The sequence below is a fragment of the Orbicella faveolata genome, unplaced genomic scaffold (assembly GCF_042242905.1).
Source record: "Orbicella faveolata isolate gen_17 unplaced genomic scaffold, um_ofav_v1 contig_3, whole genome shotgun sequence".
Taxonomy (NCBI): domain Eukaryota; kingdom Metazoa; phylum Cnidaria; class Anthozoa; order Scleractinia; family Merulinidae; genus Orbicella; species Orbicella faveolata.
Window position 1 is genome coordinate 6464661 of NW_028301558.1, and position 15272 is coordinate 6479932.

General features: G+C 37.3%; 2 protein-coding genes across 5 annotated transcripts in view; both read right to left on the reverse strand.

The window, feature by feature from the left end:
• Positions 1–10390, reverse strand: part of LOC110068209 (pyruvate dehydrogenase phosphatase regulatory subunit, mitochondrial-like) — a 46642-nt gene extending 36252 nt beyond the window's left edge. For 2 of the 4 annotated variants that reach the window (XM_089298402.1, XM_089298400.1), the window contains exons 1-9: positions 9700–10390; positions 7429–7569; positions 6402–6608; positions 5929–6062; positions 3180–3261; positions 2538–2622; positions 1667–1748; positions 1273–1394; positions 714–734 (exon numbers count right to left, since the gene is read on the reverse strand). In XM_089298402.1, coding sequence (XP_089154528.1) covers positions 714–734; positions 1273–1394; positions 1667–1748; positions 2538–2622; positions 3180–3261; positions 5929–6062; positions 6402–6608; positions 7429–7505 — 810 coding nt within the window. In that variant the 5' untranslated portion in view covers positions 7506–7569; positions 9700–10390. Of the gene's footprint in view, positions 1–713; positions 735–1272; positions 1395–1666; positions 1749–2537; positions 2623–3179; positions 3262–5928; positions 6063–6401; positions 6609–7428; positions 7570–9699 lie in introns of those variants that run through there. The other 2 variants (XM_089298401.1, XM_089298403.1) reach the window with 2 other exon arrangements.
• Positions 10391–10463: 73 nt separating this feature from the next.
• On the reverse strand, positions 10464–15261 carry LOC110061692 (plasmanylethanolamine desaturase 1-like). Its single transcript, XM_020768540.2, has 3 exons — positions 14991–15261; positions 13923–14042; positions 10464–13334 (listed from the first exon to the last, which is right to left on the reverse strand). The coding sequence occupies exons 1-3, from the start codon at positions 15127–15129 to the stop codon at positions 12763–12765; spliced, it is 831 nt and encodes a 276-aa protein (XP_020624199.2). The 5' UTR covers positions 15130–15261; the 3' UTR covers positions 10464–12762.
• Positions 15262–15272: the final 11 nt, after the last annotated feature.

Sequence of the window (15272 nt, forward strand, 5' to 3'; positions counted from 1 at the left end):
GTGGTCCCCTACGCAGGCGCTACAGTGGAACCTCGATTTAGCGAACCTCTATATAATGAAATCCTCGGCATAACGAATGACAACATAAAATAGAAGGTCTATAGACAGACTAAATCCTGGGGGCAGAAGCGAGGATTTTGGGCGGCCATTTTTTTTCTCGTAGTTTTTTTATTTCGCGTCACACACGACGTACTAAGCAAAAGAGGGACTACTCGTGGTCTACGTGTGCCGTATCGAAAAAAGAGGACCCGTAACTTACAACAGAGGCCGATAAGTTGAGTTAATAAGATATTTAATTATATCTTTGCTGTGTGTTTGACTGGTTCAGAAAAACCATTTCAGGTCACGTGGAATGGCTTGAAATTTTAGCAGCCCGTAAGGTAGCATATGACCTGCTAATTTAACCAATCACAGCGCGCGTCATAACTGAGAGAAAATTAATAATAAACCACATGTATGTTTTTGATTTAGAATAGGAGGTAGGAGAAACAATACCAAACCAAAAATCATAAATGTACGTATGTATTAATGTTGTGTGGACATTGGTTAACAAGTAACAAGAATATCTGAGAAGAACTGCACAAACGCCTTTCTCTGAGTTCTTCTAAACAATTAATTTCAATCTGAAAGTATTTACAGGGCTGGGTCATATTTTCTACAAAATGTGAAAAAACTGACAAGATGGTAAATAAAATCATAAATTATTTTCTTACCTGACCAATTTCCCACGCCCACTTTCTCATGCAAAGGAAATAACAGATGTTTGATTTACTTTTTTTTTACATTTGTTAAGAAGTTCATCTTCTATTCACGTTAAACTTTACAAAAGCTAGACATGTTCAGATGGCAAATCAATCTGATCTAACCTGATCTGTCGTAACCCTAAGCATAATGGAAAATAATTACAAGTCAATACATGCATTTGTACAGGTCCCTGGCAATGTTTTTCTTTATCAACTATATATATATATCAATAGACTGAGTAGTAAGATAGACAACTTGGCAACATAAAACGGCACTGTGATTGAAAACATACACATACATGTAGCAGTTGTGCTTGGAATATAATCAATTATAAAGAGGGTCCCCCTCCCCCCACCCTAAAAACAAAATAATCACAATAATCACAAAAATAAATGAGCTTCAACAAGATTTAAACCAAATGAACGCTCAATGCTTCATTGTTGTACCCAGTGGTTGGGAAGTTCTGTCAATTAAACTAAAAATCCACACTTGTAAAGCAAGACACATTAGGTGGTTCTAAAGATTTACCTGGCCCCCACAGTTGACCAATATCTCACACTTGATACTTCCACTGTTTGTTTCTACTGCAGTGATGGATTTTCCATCTGTGATAATGGCATCGACAACAACTTTTTCAAATATTTTGACACCTGATGAATTAGAGACAGCAAATTAGGGTATATTCACAAATGCTCACACTCAGCCTTAATTACTAAACACCATACCATTCACACTGATGGAAACCATAGATAATAAATTTAAAAAAGATACGCAAATAATGTTATTATAAATAATGAATAGGAATTGGTGAGAAAAATCCCAAGGAGAGGCTCTATATTCACAGGTTGGAGATTGAACTGGCAATAATGTTTATCTCAGTCTTTTTAGATGAAAAGTATGTGCAAATAAATTATTCCAGTACCATTTAAAGTTGCTCCTTTGGCCAGCGATTGACAAACATCACTAGATGTTGCCACACCTTCACTGGGAATCCAGAGACCACCCTAAAAACAAATTAAACTTTATAAGTGAGATTTAAGTGTGGCTAGTACATGTATATCAGACCATTCAAATAAAAACTTAAGTATTGTGCAGTACTTTTATGTGTCCCTATTTATATGCTGTACAAGGTGGTTCTAACCCTTAAGTCCTTGTATTAAATCCTAAGTGTGTGACTATTCAAATGAAAGTTGTAATTGTGGTTTATGTGGTCCTGTAATGCTGCACATTATGCAGGAGTTGTTCTAGCTAGTTTTTCAGTCTGTGTATAATCAGCCCCTGATATCAAAATGTGGTTCATGGCCATAGCAATGAGACCTATTATAAAGAAAGTGTCTAAACCATTTGGTGGTTATTTCTCTGATGGTATTAACTCCAGGTAGGGGACTCCGATATCGAAAAGGTTGCAGATCTATGCATGTTGTCTCACCTACCTGAAAGTGTACAAATAAAAAATTTTGGTCTCACTTAGGTGTTGAGGATGAAATGCCACTATTTTTCACTGTCAAAGTATCCTCGAAGAGATAATAATTAAAAAACTCTTATTTTTCCATTTTTAGGCTTGATTTCTGCCATTCTCTCGAGTCCCGTCCACTAGCCCGAGCTCCTTTCCCAAACAGTGGCTGGTAATCAGGCCTATTCCATTTTAAGTGGTATCTTCCAGTGGTCAAATAAAGCTCGAATCACACCCAGACTGGTGTCCCTCAGGGGTTTAATTCAAATTTTTGGATGAGCATTCCCGACCTTTTCACATGGCAGTTCCTCTCCCCTCCCACCCCCCGTAGCTTACTCACCAATATGTCATCAGTTCTCATGTCAATTGGTATCAGCTTCTGAATTTCTGTTACTGATAACATTTCAGTATCAATGTTACTGGCTCTGACGAAGTAACAAGAAGATCAAGAGGCAAAGTCATACCTTATTGCTACTAATTTTTGCAATAACTTAATTTTGCAAACATGGAACAGGCATATTTTGTGAGACTTAAATTTTGCAATTTGGCTAAGAAAACAAGTCAAAAAGAACAAAATTTTGCAAAAATTGTCAAAATACTGATCTTCATTTAATCACAAACAGTCCGAGAATTGGCACTACTAACTAATTTTCCAAAGCAATAGTTTCCAATGACACTGAACAAAACCATCAACATAAAAGAAAAGTTAAAACAGTTTGGCACATTCTTTTGCAACAAAGCAGAGCTATATAGAGTACAAGACACAGTCCATTTCTGCTTATGAATGAAGGACATGCATTAACAACTTCTTTAAACGGATCCTTGGAAGGAGATTTTGAAGCTGATTCACCCTGAACCCCAGCAACTCCTGCTTTTCCCCATCCTTTGTTTTAAAGAATTATAATTAGCATGGTGTTGAGTTTTTCACGGTTAATTATTTCAAAAGCTATTTATCTTCCACATAATTCTTGTAAAGTCTTACCTGCCAATAGCTGCTCTTCTTTTCAAGAAAGCCATGCGCTCCTTGCTTTGGGCCACAACCAATCCACCACACCTTTTAAAACCTGTAAATTAGAATTGAAATCAATTAAAGGAAGCGTAATCTAATAATTATTTATCTAGCCTTGAGCTCTGAACCATGTAACTTAACTTTTCATGTGCTAATTCCCCTTAAACATAGAAGCAATTGTTGCATTTTACAGACAACCAAACAATGGAAAAACATGCATCCATGATGAAAATTCCTTTTCATGAGTAAAAAGAGGAAATAATAAATATCAGCAATTAGATGAGTTGATGATCTATATTTTATACTAAATGGGGAGAGTTATCCAATTAATTCCTGTCCATTAGTTATTGCAGTGGCCATCACCATTAGTTAGAACTGCCTAGTTTCTTGCTCTGTGTTTATGCTTGATATGTAAGATAGCATCATTAAATGAGTGTGCAGTAAGGATGCATGTGAACAACATGTCCCCAACCCAAATCCCTCCCTCCTTCCCCCACCTGGGTGGGATTCCAGTTGTCTGCCGACAGTTGTTCTAGGCAAGTAGATTTCCCTAGTAGTGCACTGTATGGGTCAGTTTAGACAATGCCATTTAATTCGCTGACTACTGTCACATGCGGCATGTTTACAACATGAGTTGTTTCATCTGCATCAAACTCACAACTTGCTTATTAAAATGCATGTGAAAGACACCTGCATTGTATTGTAAGCTTGTCACATGCAACAATAGCCTGCATAGCAGTTGTTTCCTTTCACACAAGTGCACAAGAGGTGAATGAAAAGCTTGGGAGGTACACAATGGCTTTTAGATGGGAAAGTGACTGTGTGCACCAAAGCTTTTCATACAACTCTGGTGCACTTAGGACAGAAACGACTGCATCACACAGGCTAATATATCAACTGTGATAGTACAATCTAAATTTACCTACAATCCCGGACAAAACAAGTTGGGACAGTTAAGCTGGATCATGTATCCTCCATCCCAGGGCTGTCATTAGTAGCTGGCAGCAGGCGATTATCATCGGCTACTCTTACGAAAATCGCCAGCTACTTCACTCACGAAATGACACCGAAAGTTTAGATACCAAACAAGTCTGAACAGCATATTCATTTCGTCGGTAGAAATGTGAAAAGTAAAGTATCTTATTTCCAAATTGCAGGCTTTTCTTCCAAGAAAAGTAATGACAAAGTAGGTTTTTCAATAATTATCTAAGCAATAGACCACAAGTTTTTATGGTTTATAGGCTGATAAACCATGCAGGATGTTGGAAGAACACGAAAAGAATTCGTAAATCACTAGCCACAGGCTCGTGATTTACGAATTCTTCGAGTGTTCTTCCAACATGCCTCCAAACCATAAAAACTTGTGGTCTATTGCTTTTATATAATAATTCAGAAGACACATGAAATTTCCATGAGTTTAATGGCACAATAAACCATAGCTGATTGACCAATCAGAGTGCGTGCAGTCATTTAATTATTATATAAATCTTAAAGTCCACGCTGTGTACTGAGTAGTTACTAGGACTCCTCTCTGCTGTTACATAACATTTCAGTGTGACATTGCACATGACTGAAAAGCCACATGCATTTATAATATGGCTGCAAAGAGAAGACAAGGTTTGCTGGATAATTTTTTCACCGTTGTTTCTAAGATGCCAAAAGATAAGTGTTTAACATTTTAAAACTTCAACCACAAGGTTTGCTAAAAGTGTTGTTTTTTTGGCACAAGACAACTTGATACAATTAATTAGCATTTCATGAGAGTAATTGAACCAGAATGGCCTTTTCCTGGTAACACTGCAGGAATTCTATAAGGTAGTTTCCACTGAGATTCCCTAGCTCGTCCTCAAATGTCAGAGAACTAAATAAAAATCTCTCTCCTTTATACTTCATTCTACAAATTCGATAAAATTCGATCAAACTGTTTCACCAGGCAACAAATTCGAGTTTATTTGTAACATCTGTAGACAAAAACTTCTATTATTATTTATAAGAAGGCCTGCCTTAGAATGTCTCCAGGAAAAGGCTTAAAATGGTATTTAGGCTTCTGTAACCCTAGCAGGTGCAGAAGGAGCTTACTGCAAATGTAGACTTAATACAAGTTTTTTGCTCTCCATTGTGATTGTCTTTCTGGTGGGAAATGCCTCTTGAAAACACTGGAAATGGCATTTGCGAGACTCTAGATTTCAAAATTTTCTCCAGAGGGGGAGGGGGAGCCTACTATTTCTTTTATCAGCTATCTACTTCAAAACTTACAGAGAATAAATATATAAAACAACTGACTAATCATTAAGACTGTTCTTTTCAAGAAGTGAGACTTGTTAGAATTTCTCTGAGGAAAGGCAATTTCCGGCAATGCCAAAACGTTAAATTCATTTTGCTTCCGGGAGCTTTATCCCCTGGATCCCCAACCGGGCTCTGTGCCTGTACCCTGCTAGGGGCCTCAGTGGGCCCCAGTGGGCCCCAGACCCCTCGCCTGTGGGGGGGGGGGGGGGGGGCCCTCTGGCCCCTAGAGCCGTCTACTTTCAAAATATCTCTGCCTACTTCAAATCTTATTGACAGCCCTGCCAATCCCCCCTAATCAATGTTGGAAAATGTCATGTTTTTCTCAACAAAAAGGGAAAAATTGCCTGATTATCAACGTTGTAAGTGGGGGGAGGGGAGAACTTGCTTCATGTCCCAACGTTTTTGTCTGGGATTGTAGTAAGTTATTATCTTTTACCTGTTCCAACACCAGTCTCCTCCTCCAGGGTACTGTACAATTCTACTGAGTAATTTGACAGCTTAGTTTCTGCAGCAGAAGAACGAAGCTTTCCCAGCAAGCCAGCAGCATGCCATGTTGTTCCACAGGTCAGACTGATGAAACAAGTTAAAATATATCCAAGACTTCTAGACATTATAATGGATCACCATTGCTTAAATTAACCAATACCGCAAGAAGTGACTAACAACACCTTACCACATCTGATTTTAGAATGAGGTGCACCTATGAAACAAACGCTGAGTCATTTCACCTTGCCCTTAAGTGTGCAAAAAGGTCCAATATGTTGGTCTAGAAAATATCCATGCCTCCCCCCTCACAAAGGTTTTGTTTTTTCAGTTTGGACCTCCACTCCGCAGTCAGAAAAAGGAGTGGGTGACTGCTCGCACTTTATAATAATAGCTGCCTCCTTCATTACCTGGAATTCAACTTACTTTCCTTGTTCCAAAAGCAGCACATCTTTCCATCCCAGTTTGGCAAGGTGGTATGCTACAGAACAGCCAACTATCCCCCCGCCGCAAACTATTACCTGAGCCTCTGTAGGTAATGCCAAGTCAGATGTTAGGTGCCTATCATGGTAGTTCTTGAATGTTGTCTGCTTGTTTCCATAGGCACTGGAAGGAAACAACAGCTGTCCTGTTCTGATTCAAGAAAGAAGGAAATACATGCTTTGCTAAGGATGAGTCCTTCACAATTTAAGTCTGTAAGTCTGAGTTCAATTATCTGATGAAAGATACTGGAAAACAGCTTTAAACCACAGTGTGTATGACAGAAGTTTATTTATTCACTTGATGGAATCTACATGAGATTATGATATGGGAAATAAAAACTTGGATATTGTTTTTTCTTCATTTGGTTGTTTTGGCCTTATCAAAATGCTTAATTAGGGACACCTCCCTTGCGTGGCTTTGTCTCTTGGCACTCGCATCAGGTTTCTCCTTGGTCATATCAAGTTTAGCGTCATCTCAAAGGTCATTCGCTGCCTATCCTTGCTAGTTTTACCCTCCCTACCCTCCCTGGTTTCTATTCATTGCCTTGGTTTTCTTTATTAAATTGTATTTTTGCCCCAAACTCATGCGTCTCTTTTGTGTCTTAACTAATTGTGTTTTAGCCATCTAAAAGCATGAGATTTCACTTCAGGTTGGATCACAAATCACAGGGTTTGGAAACTGGGATTAGTCGGGCTGTGATGTCAAAGTGAGAATGTAAGTGTACAGTATCTTTTGTAAATTTTTATAATTTTGAATCACAATTGGAATTATGCAAGAGTGTATAACACTTTTTTTTCATTTCTTTTTGTTTGCTTTGAAAAATATGTTGACCTACATTCTTGTGTCCAGCATAAATTCTTCAGCCCAAATAATAAATTTAATGTTCAATATTAAGTTTTTAGATATTTTCTGTGTAAATTAGAGTATAACTAACCTTAAGGTTAAAACAATGAACATGCAGATCAATCACCTTGTAAAGATGGCGGGTTTGGGTAAAACATCCCACAGTAAACTGCTCTGTGACTTCAGGGCCCCAAGTCGCCACATCCCTCCACTCCTGTAAGTCAGTAACTTCGACACTTTTAATACAGATTATATTCTAAACATCATGCTGGCAAGAAGAGAAGGAAACAGCAAATTATTAACTCGAAATGATTACCGCAAAGAACTCTTCTTTCTCTCAGGATTTTGATACATTACATGCCAAGCCCTACGTAAGAAAATTGATGTAATTGTTATCTTGAAAAATACATGTAGGGAAAACAAAACACAAAACGGTGATTTATCAGAAAAAAAAGTTGGAGAATGATTTTTTTAAAAACTTTCCCTCAATGTTCCCTACCAAGACAAGAACTCTTTTGAAAAAATATACCCAATCAAACAGATAGGTCCCCATGCATGCAAAAGAGATATGATGGGCCAGTCATACCCCATTTATGTGTACCCCCATTTATGCATACCCCCATTTATGGGGGTTAGGCTACCCACAGGAATTTGATTGTGAGGTCTGTCCCCTGGGCAGGGATTTTGATTGTATGCCTGGTCCCTAGGGTAGGGAATTTGAATGGTCATCATCTTGAAGCACTAAGGGAGTCTGGTAATGAACCATCAACTATCTTGTAAATAATATTCAGAAGTCAGTGGGAGTAGTAGAGTCAAAGAAGGGAAAGTAAAGTTATTTATTCATCCTTTTACTCAGGCCATCCATACTTTTAGTCTAAACTTGTGTGTAATTTGAAAGAATTTTCAAGTATCACAAGCAGTATAAATCCTTAACTTACTGCTTGAGCTTTCATATGATAATATTTACTCATTTACTATACAACTGAGAAAATCACAAAAGCACACCTGTTGATTTGTACTCCAGTGCAAATTAAAAATCAACGATAAATTGGCCTAGCTGCTCTCAGCCAATCACAATGAAATAATTTTCTCAATTATATAATAAGTATATTAATTTTGTTGTGTCAATGCTTATCTGTGTCTTATTCATGAGTTTTCTTTGACCTAGGGAGTTGAATTTTGATACTTTTAACCAATCATGTTGTAATGTGGGGGGGGGGGGGTTGACTTTTTTTGTCCCCCTTCCCTCGGGCTGAACACTGATTGGTGCATAATTTTAAAGGTCTGAAATTAGGCATTGACCTCTGGTTCACGTCAGAAATAACTGAACAAAACTCACATAGTTAGGTCTGAAACAGGACCCAGGTTTCAAGAAAAATACCACACGTTATCAAAAATTTGGCCCTCAGAGTCCCTCCTAGATTTTTTTTTTTCCTGTTTGATTTGTATCTCATTGTACTGCAGGAGAGAGTTATTCTGGAATAATGCGTGTATGCATAACCAATAAATACAAACCTATTTAGATGTTTTCATATGTGTATTAGTTTAAGGTTGAATAGGATAAAACATAAATTATGATGCTAGCCCGGGGGAGGGGATACTCCCTTATATGGGATATATAGGTATGTGCGGCCCCAAAGGGTATGGTTTTTCAGCTGTTTTGGTCATAAATAGGGTATCAATTTTAGCTGATTTTAGCCATTTTGGTCATAAATAGGGTATGGGTTTTGCACTCTAGCCTTGGTATGGGTGTTTTTAAGAAGAAGCCACTTTTTCGTCATTGCCGAAAAGAAAATCAACAAAAGCCCTTCACAAATTATGTTTGCGGTAATATAACATTGGTCTGAACTAGGGAACTAATTGTAGCGCAGGTCTGAAACAGGGTTTTGATTTAAGGGTCAGGTCATAAATAGGGTTTCTAATTTACGCTCATGTCATAAATAGGGTAGGGAATATCGCAGATTTCGGTCATAAATAGGGTAAGGGTTTTGGGAAGTGGGCCGCACTCCCCCGCCCCCGGGGATGCTAGCAGCTACCTTGTACGTTAAATTCCCGCTAACTGAAAGCTCATTGAAAACTCCTGAAACCCTTGATCACCCTTATAAGCTAACAGTACATCTTTCCAGGTGAATCAAAAGACGCACAGCCATAAGAAATTCAGTTAATTCCGATCAATAAAGGGCTAAGCATAAGAATAACAGTCAGCCACTTCAGCAACTCGATCCCGTAGACCTAAGAAGGCCGGGTCAATGAACCTCGAGGTGTTAGTATATGCGCGTTAAATCAAGGGTCGCCGACTTAAATAAATTGCATAAGTTTGTACTGGAAATTAAAATAAATGGCAAAGAACTCTAAGGTTAACAGAGAACAAAACAAAAAGGTGCTCTTTTTAAATTACCTTCGACGTCCAGCTCTCTATGCAAGCGTTGGGTTTCCCGAAGGTACGTCGTGTATGCGGATTGTAAAATACTACGCATCGTGAAGTGGAAAAAGAATCGTGAGAAAAGTCAAGGTTTTTCCATTCCTTTATCAAAGTTAAACTAGTTCATATCTCCTTTCTCGCTCTATTCCACTTAAATTCTCTTTTCTGAATTAATTTTCTTCCAAGGCTTACAGCAAAGTAGCTGTCACATGGAACTCTGTCACGCAAAGTTGCATCTCCAAAATTGTGTCACACAACATGAATCTCATTGCCTTCAAAAGTTTATCCAGAATTCTTTTTCGTCCCTAAAGTAATAGAACACTGTATTTTTACTCAAATCGTTTATAAATTAGTTATTTTAATCATGCTGAATCCAAAACATGTCAATTCTTTCTAAGTTAATGGTGACAAAGTTGTCTGGTTTGACTGGTGATTTTAATGAGTTAAGCAATTTTTTAGTCAATGTTATATTAGATCAGCATTTTAAATGAGGGGACTTTGTAAGAGAACACATCAGTTTTTCACTGTGGGTTTTTGTAAATAATATTGGACAACAGACCTCTAAAATCACTTGGTAGACGTACCATGGTTTTGGCTATTGGTTTGCTTTGTAGGGAATCTACAGGTTTCAACTTCAATGACCAGGTTTTTTCATTACTCTTTCTGTAACAACAAAACTCTAGCTTTTACAAGTCACACATCACAACCTCCACCCAAAAATCTGACAGCATTAGACAAAATAGTTTTATAAAGTTTATTTCCCTACATTTTCCATACTTTCACTAACAGCATACCAAATAGAATAAATTATACTTTATTACTTCCCTCCAAACCACACAGTATACCAACACTATTTCAAATATATACCTCGCTGGTTTCCAATAATCAATGAATTATTTTCAGAAAATTGTTGAGTTAGAACAAATCTGTCTTTGTTTAAGTTAAAACAATACTTTATATCTCCTCTAAAGAAAATACAAAACATTTTGATAACTAATAAGGTCATGAGACATGATTTTTCTGGATAATTTCTATTCTGAAAAGTCTGTAAATATACAATAATAATTATTGTTACACAAGTAAAATCTCTCGTACACCTTAGTAAAATTTCAGGCACTAGTACCTCTCAAAACAGAAATTACGTGAACCCTAGTATAATATTATAGCCCACATGCAACTTAAAACAGCATCATGGAGACTTTGCTACAGCAGACAAAAACAAAATTGATGTTGATCTCAAACAAAGTAATATATAACATCAAAATATATAATATTAACATCTGTAACAATAATTATTGTAAACTCTGGCTGACTGGTAGGGGTGGCCAATCATAACTAGAAAATAATTATTATTGTGGGTCTAGGAAACTTTTGAACCAATCTTAGAATCTTGGAATATTTTGTAACAAGTCACAAAGTCTCATATTTTTCTGATTTTGGAGTCTACAATCATGCAAGTCTCAGGCTCAAATTTTTAAACAATGGTCTTGGAGTCTGGCCAAGTTTGGATTTTACCATTTGTCACCCCTACTTGCACCATTTAGGTTACTCTGCACCAGAATCAGTTACACTGCTCAACCAAATGACAGTCTGTAAGAGATCGTTGGTAGGCATTTATAACAACACTGTGGTGTACCACTTCACCCAGAAAAACCAATTTTATATGAATCAGCTAAAATAATTTTCGGTCACACAATCTTACATCAAACCCCATAAACTTTGGACAGACTTAATTTTGGATGCTTCAATTTGAACAGACAATTTTCCGACTGAGTTTTTTTTCATTTGAAAATATTCAAACTAAATTTTCGAAAATACAGTACTGGGAACTTGTCTTCAATAAGTTAAATAAAGGTGTTCAAAATGAGGGACATAAACCGATCAGAAGCCCAACTTAACAAATAGAACGTGTTAAGTTGCAAAACTGAGAATTTCTTGCATTAATTATGAGCCTCACAGAGCACTAAAGGATATTTTAATGTCTTTGCTTTGTGTAACAAGTCATTTGAAATGCAGGTATTGGTTTCATCACTGACAATTCTGTTGATGTCCACACCAACCACAGTGAGTACACACTGAAGTACGGCCTGCATAGCAAGCGTTCCTGTACGAAGAGCTTTTCCGCATTCTGGCCGTGTGTAAATTAGAGTGAGAGCAAAAACTCAGCAAAGCAGTTGGTGGTGAGGCAAGGGAGGGAATTTTCAATCAAGATGGCCGCACTGCACCAATTGGGAGCCGTATTTGTGGGCATACTGGTTTTTCAAAATCGAGGGGTTTGTAGGGAAGCGTTCCCTCCTCGCTTCACCACCCCCTGCTTCGTCAATTTTTTGCTCTTGCTCCAATTCAAGCACAGCCAGAAAGCGGAAAAGCTCTTCGCACGGCAACGCTTGCTATGCAGGCTAACTGTAGCATGGAAGAAACCAAGGACATAAACTGTTAAACAAATAAATTTTGGAAGCTCTTCTTTTACTTTTCACATTAATATTCCATACAAACACCATTGAAACTTGTGACATCAAAAGTACATATAAAACTAACTAAAAACTTAAATATACATGTACTTAACTATAATACATGACTAATAAAATACACAACTTACTATTCTATTCTACACAATTTCTATTCTAATTTACTGCTGCACAATGTCAACTTGCAAATGCTCAGTTTCAACCCTTTAAATTTTTGGGACATTAAAAATTTTGGATGGCAAAAACCTTTGGGAAAGGTTTTTGTGTGAAATCAAATGCATCCAAAATTTGAGGGGTTTCATTTTGAAGTAAAACATGTGTGTCATCGCCTTTGATTTATAATTTCATTTATTAAAATCTCCATTAGGTATATACATCTGACAAAACACGCTAGCTAGTAATTTTAATTTCCCAACTTGCAAGACATAAAGTCTTGTTACATATTTCACAAGCTACCTCATATGCATACCGTATGTCATTTGCTTGTACGTGGACCTGTAAAAGTACTGTTTTTGTGGAGGAAGTTGCTCTTACTGGACCACTGGAAGTTGATGAAGTATCCTTTGTCTCATTACTTGGATTTCCCTGCCCACTTGAGGTCATCAGATCTAGGTTTAACCCCTGTTGTTTTCTCAATCAGCCACTCTAAACATGGCCAGAATTTGATCACTTCAAGTGGATAGTTCAACCACCCTGTCGTAATGCAGAAATAGGTCTCGTGAGGAGAGACATGGTGAATGCGGTGATGCTTTCGTGGTAGGATTATATGCCAGTCCTGAAGCTTTTGAACCCACAATGGTAGACCAAAGTATGTGTGAGACCACTTGTGGATCTGGTTGGTAAGGGTGACAAAAACTGCCAAGGAAAACACAAAACAGTCCATTTTGTAAGACACTTCTATGGCATCTTGGTCCAGTGTGAAATATCTGTAAGCCATATAAGATAACGCAGGCAAGGTTAACATGCAGTTGTCACCATTGGTTTCAATCAAATCGTGTCTTGTGATGGCTGTGGGGTCCACATGGTGTTCTCGGAATGGACGGATAAAGGCCTTGCCAAAGATAGGGATATCTACTGATCCCCATGTGTCAGCTCCCCAGTGAACCAGACCAGACAAAAAATCAGCAGCAAGAGCACCAGTAACTGAGAATAAAAAATAATAGTCCTGCTTGAGGAGAAAACAATAGCAAATCCTAACAAATATAAGCAAAACAGAATCTTGCTTTTTTTCTTGTCACCTTATTGGTCAGTTGAAGCTCTTGAAGAGCTCCAGATCCTTGTTATCAGATGAAATAACCCCGACAACCAGCTACAAGTACTCCAAAAACAGCCTGTCAGACCAGTAAGGGTGCTAGAATCTTGCCCTATAAGCTAAAGCAGGCTCAATTTACCATATTATTAAACCCTATGAGGTGCAGCACAGAAATGGTGAGGTTCCCTGCACATCCCTGTCTATCACTACCTACTCATTTATACATGTAGAATACATGTTGTTACATAATTAGGTATTTTTTTTGCAAAACAAAGTTATGACTTAGTATAAATTACATTAGACTTTTTTTTAATATTTTCCTTATTTACATTACTTCATGGTAATCACTATTTTATATTAATCATTGCTCTACTCAGAATCAATATTTTATCAAGACAGTCATGGAATATGTTAAATAATTTTGTGAAAATACTTTAAGTAAACCCTCAGTTTTGTCAAGAAGTTCTCATGCTACTCACCAACCGCAAATATGATTGTTCTGATTTCACTGAACTTAAAATTCTTACACAGGAAGAACAGAACAATGCTTGACAGAATGACATACAATGTTACACTAAAGGTTTCCAGACGTCTTTTGCCTGAAAATTAAAATAAAGAAAAAAAAAAAAAGACTAAGAGTACTATCAATCTGCTAGTAGCACCTAGATGGTAGCATCAAGCATCTGATTGTCCAGGTTTACTCAGAAAAAAAAAGGGTAGGCTTTGACCCCAAGTGATGAGAAGATGAACCACAGTGCATGTACACCCACACAGAAAACACACATAGCCCATATATTTATATATATATATATATATATATATATATATATATATATCTTATTAGATGTTTTGGTGTGTAGTATCGCTGTATATTTTTACGAGTTGTGCCACATTTTTACAAGTTGTGCCACATTTTGACAAGCCCATAGGGCGAGTCAAAATACAAACAACAAGTAAAAATATAAAGCGATACTACACACCAAAACATCTATTGAGCGATTTATTATAAAACTGCTGCAGTCAATAAATTTATTAATAAAAGAGGGAGAGTGTGACAGTTTTGTGTGCGTGTGCTGACCTCTACAGCAAACAGGTTTTCTACTGTACAAATAACTGTACAATATCACTGTATATTTGTACTGCTATTTGGACGGTATTCGCTGTAGTTGGATTATCAATGAAATATATGGTATCCAGTCGTTTAGTCCCCAAGGCAATTAGCCCCTAACCGTTTAGCACCTAACCAGAAGTCAAAAACACTGTCTATTTCTCGTTTTTAAGCTTCATTGGGGGCCAATCGACTTTCTGGTTGGGGGCCGGCTTGGGGCTAATCGACTTGGAGGCTAAACGAACGGTATTAAACAATTTTAAATTAACTCTTACATACAAGCGTTAAATTCAAGCTGTAAAAAAAATTGGAATTATTAATCGATATTCAACGTTAAGGCCACTGATTTAACGAGATTATATTTAGATAAACCTATCCCGTGGCCAAACCAACTTGAAGAACTTTTTATTAAGCCAGAATTGATTATGTAAGAGCAAACCTTTCGTGTAGCCTCTAGCTAAAATTTGAGCGTTGACAACTTTTGTCGCTCCTGGTCCCTCGACAGGCAAATTTTTCACCTCAGAATGCTCGGTATCCCCTTGATCTCCATCGTCTGTAGCATTCTGACTACCTACCATTCTAAAAACGACGCATTTGACGAAAAAGATTAAGGTGGCTACAAAAAGAGTTGCACAACGCCCAGCATAATTACATGTAACACGCGACTAAATCATATGATAATCATTACAAAATTCAAAATGGCGGAAAACATGCGCGTTGG

What these genes read in the sequence shown, in the direction of transcription:
- LOC110061692 (XM_020768540.2), bottom strand. Translation starts at nt 15,129, where the DNA reads ATGGTAGGTAGTCAGAATGCTACAGACGATGGAGATCAAGGGGATACC. An exon ending in AGCTAGAGGCTACACGAAAG is followed by an intron (nt 14,043 to 14,990) that starts GTTTGCTCTTAC and finishes TTTAATTTTCAG; the next exon opens with GCAAAAGACGTCTGGAAACC. An exon ending in AACAATCATATTTGCGGTTG is followed by an intron (nt 13,335 to 13,922) that starts GTGAGTAGCATG and finishes TTTTATTCTCAG; the next exon opens with TTACTGGTGCTCTTGCTGCT.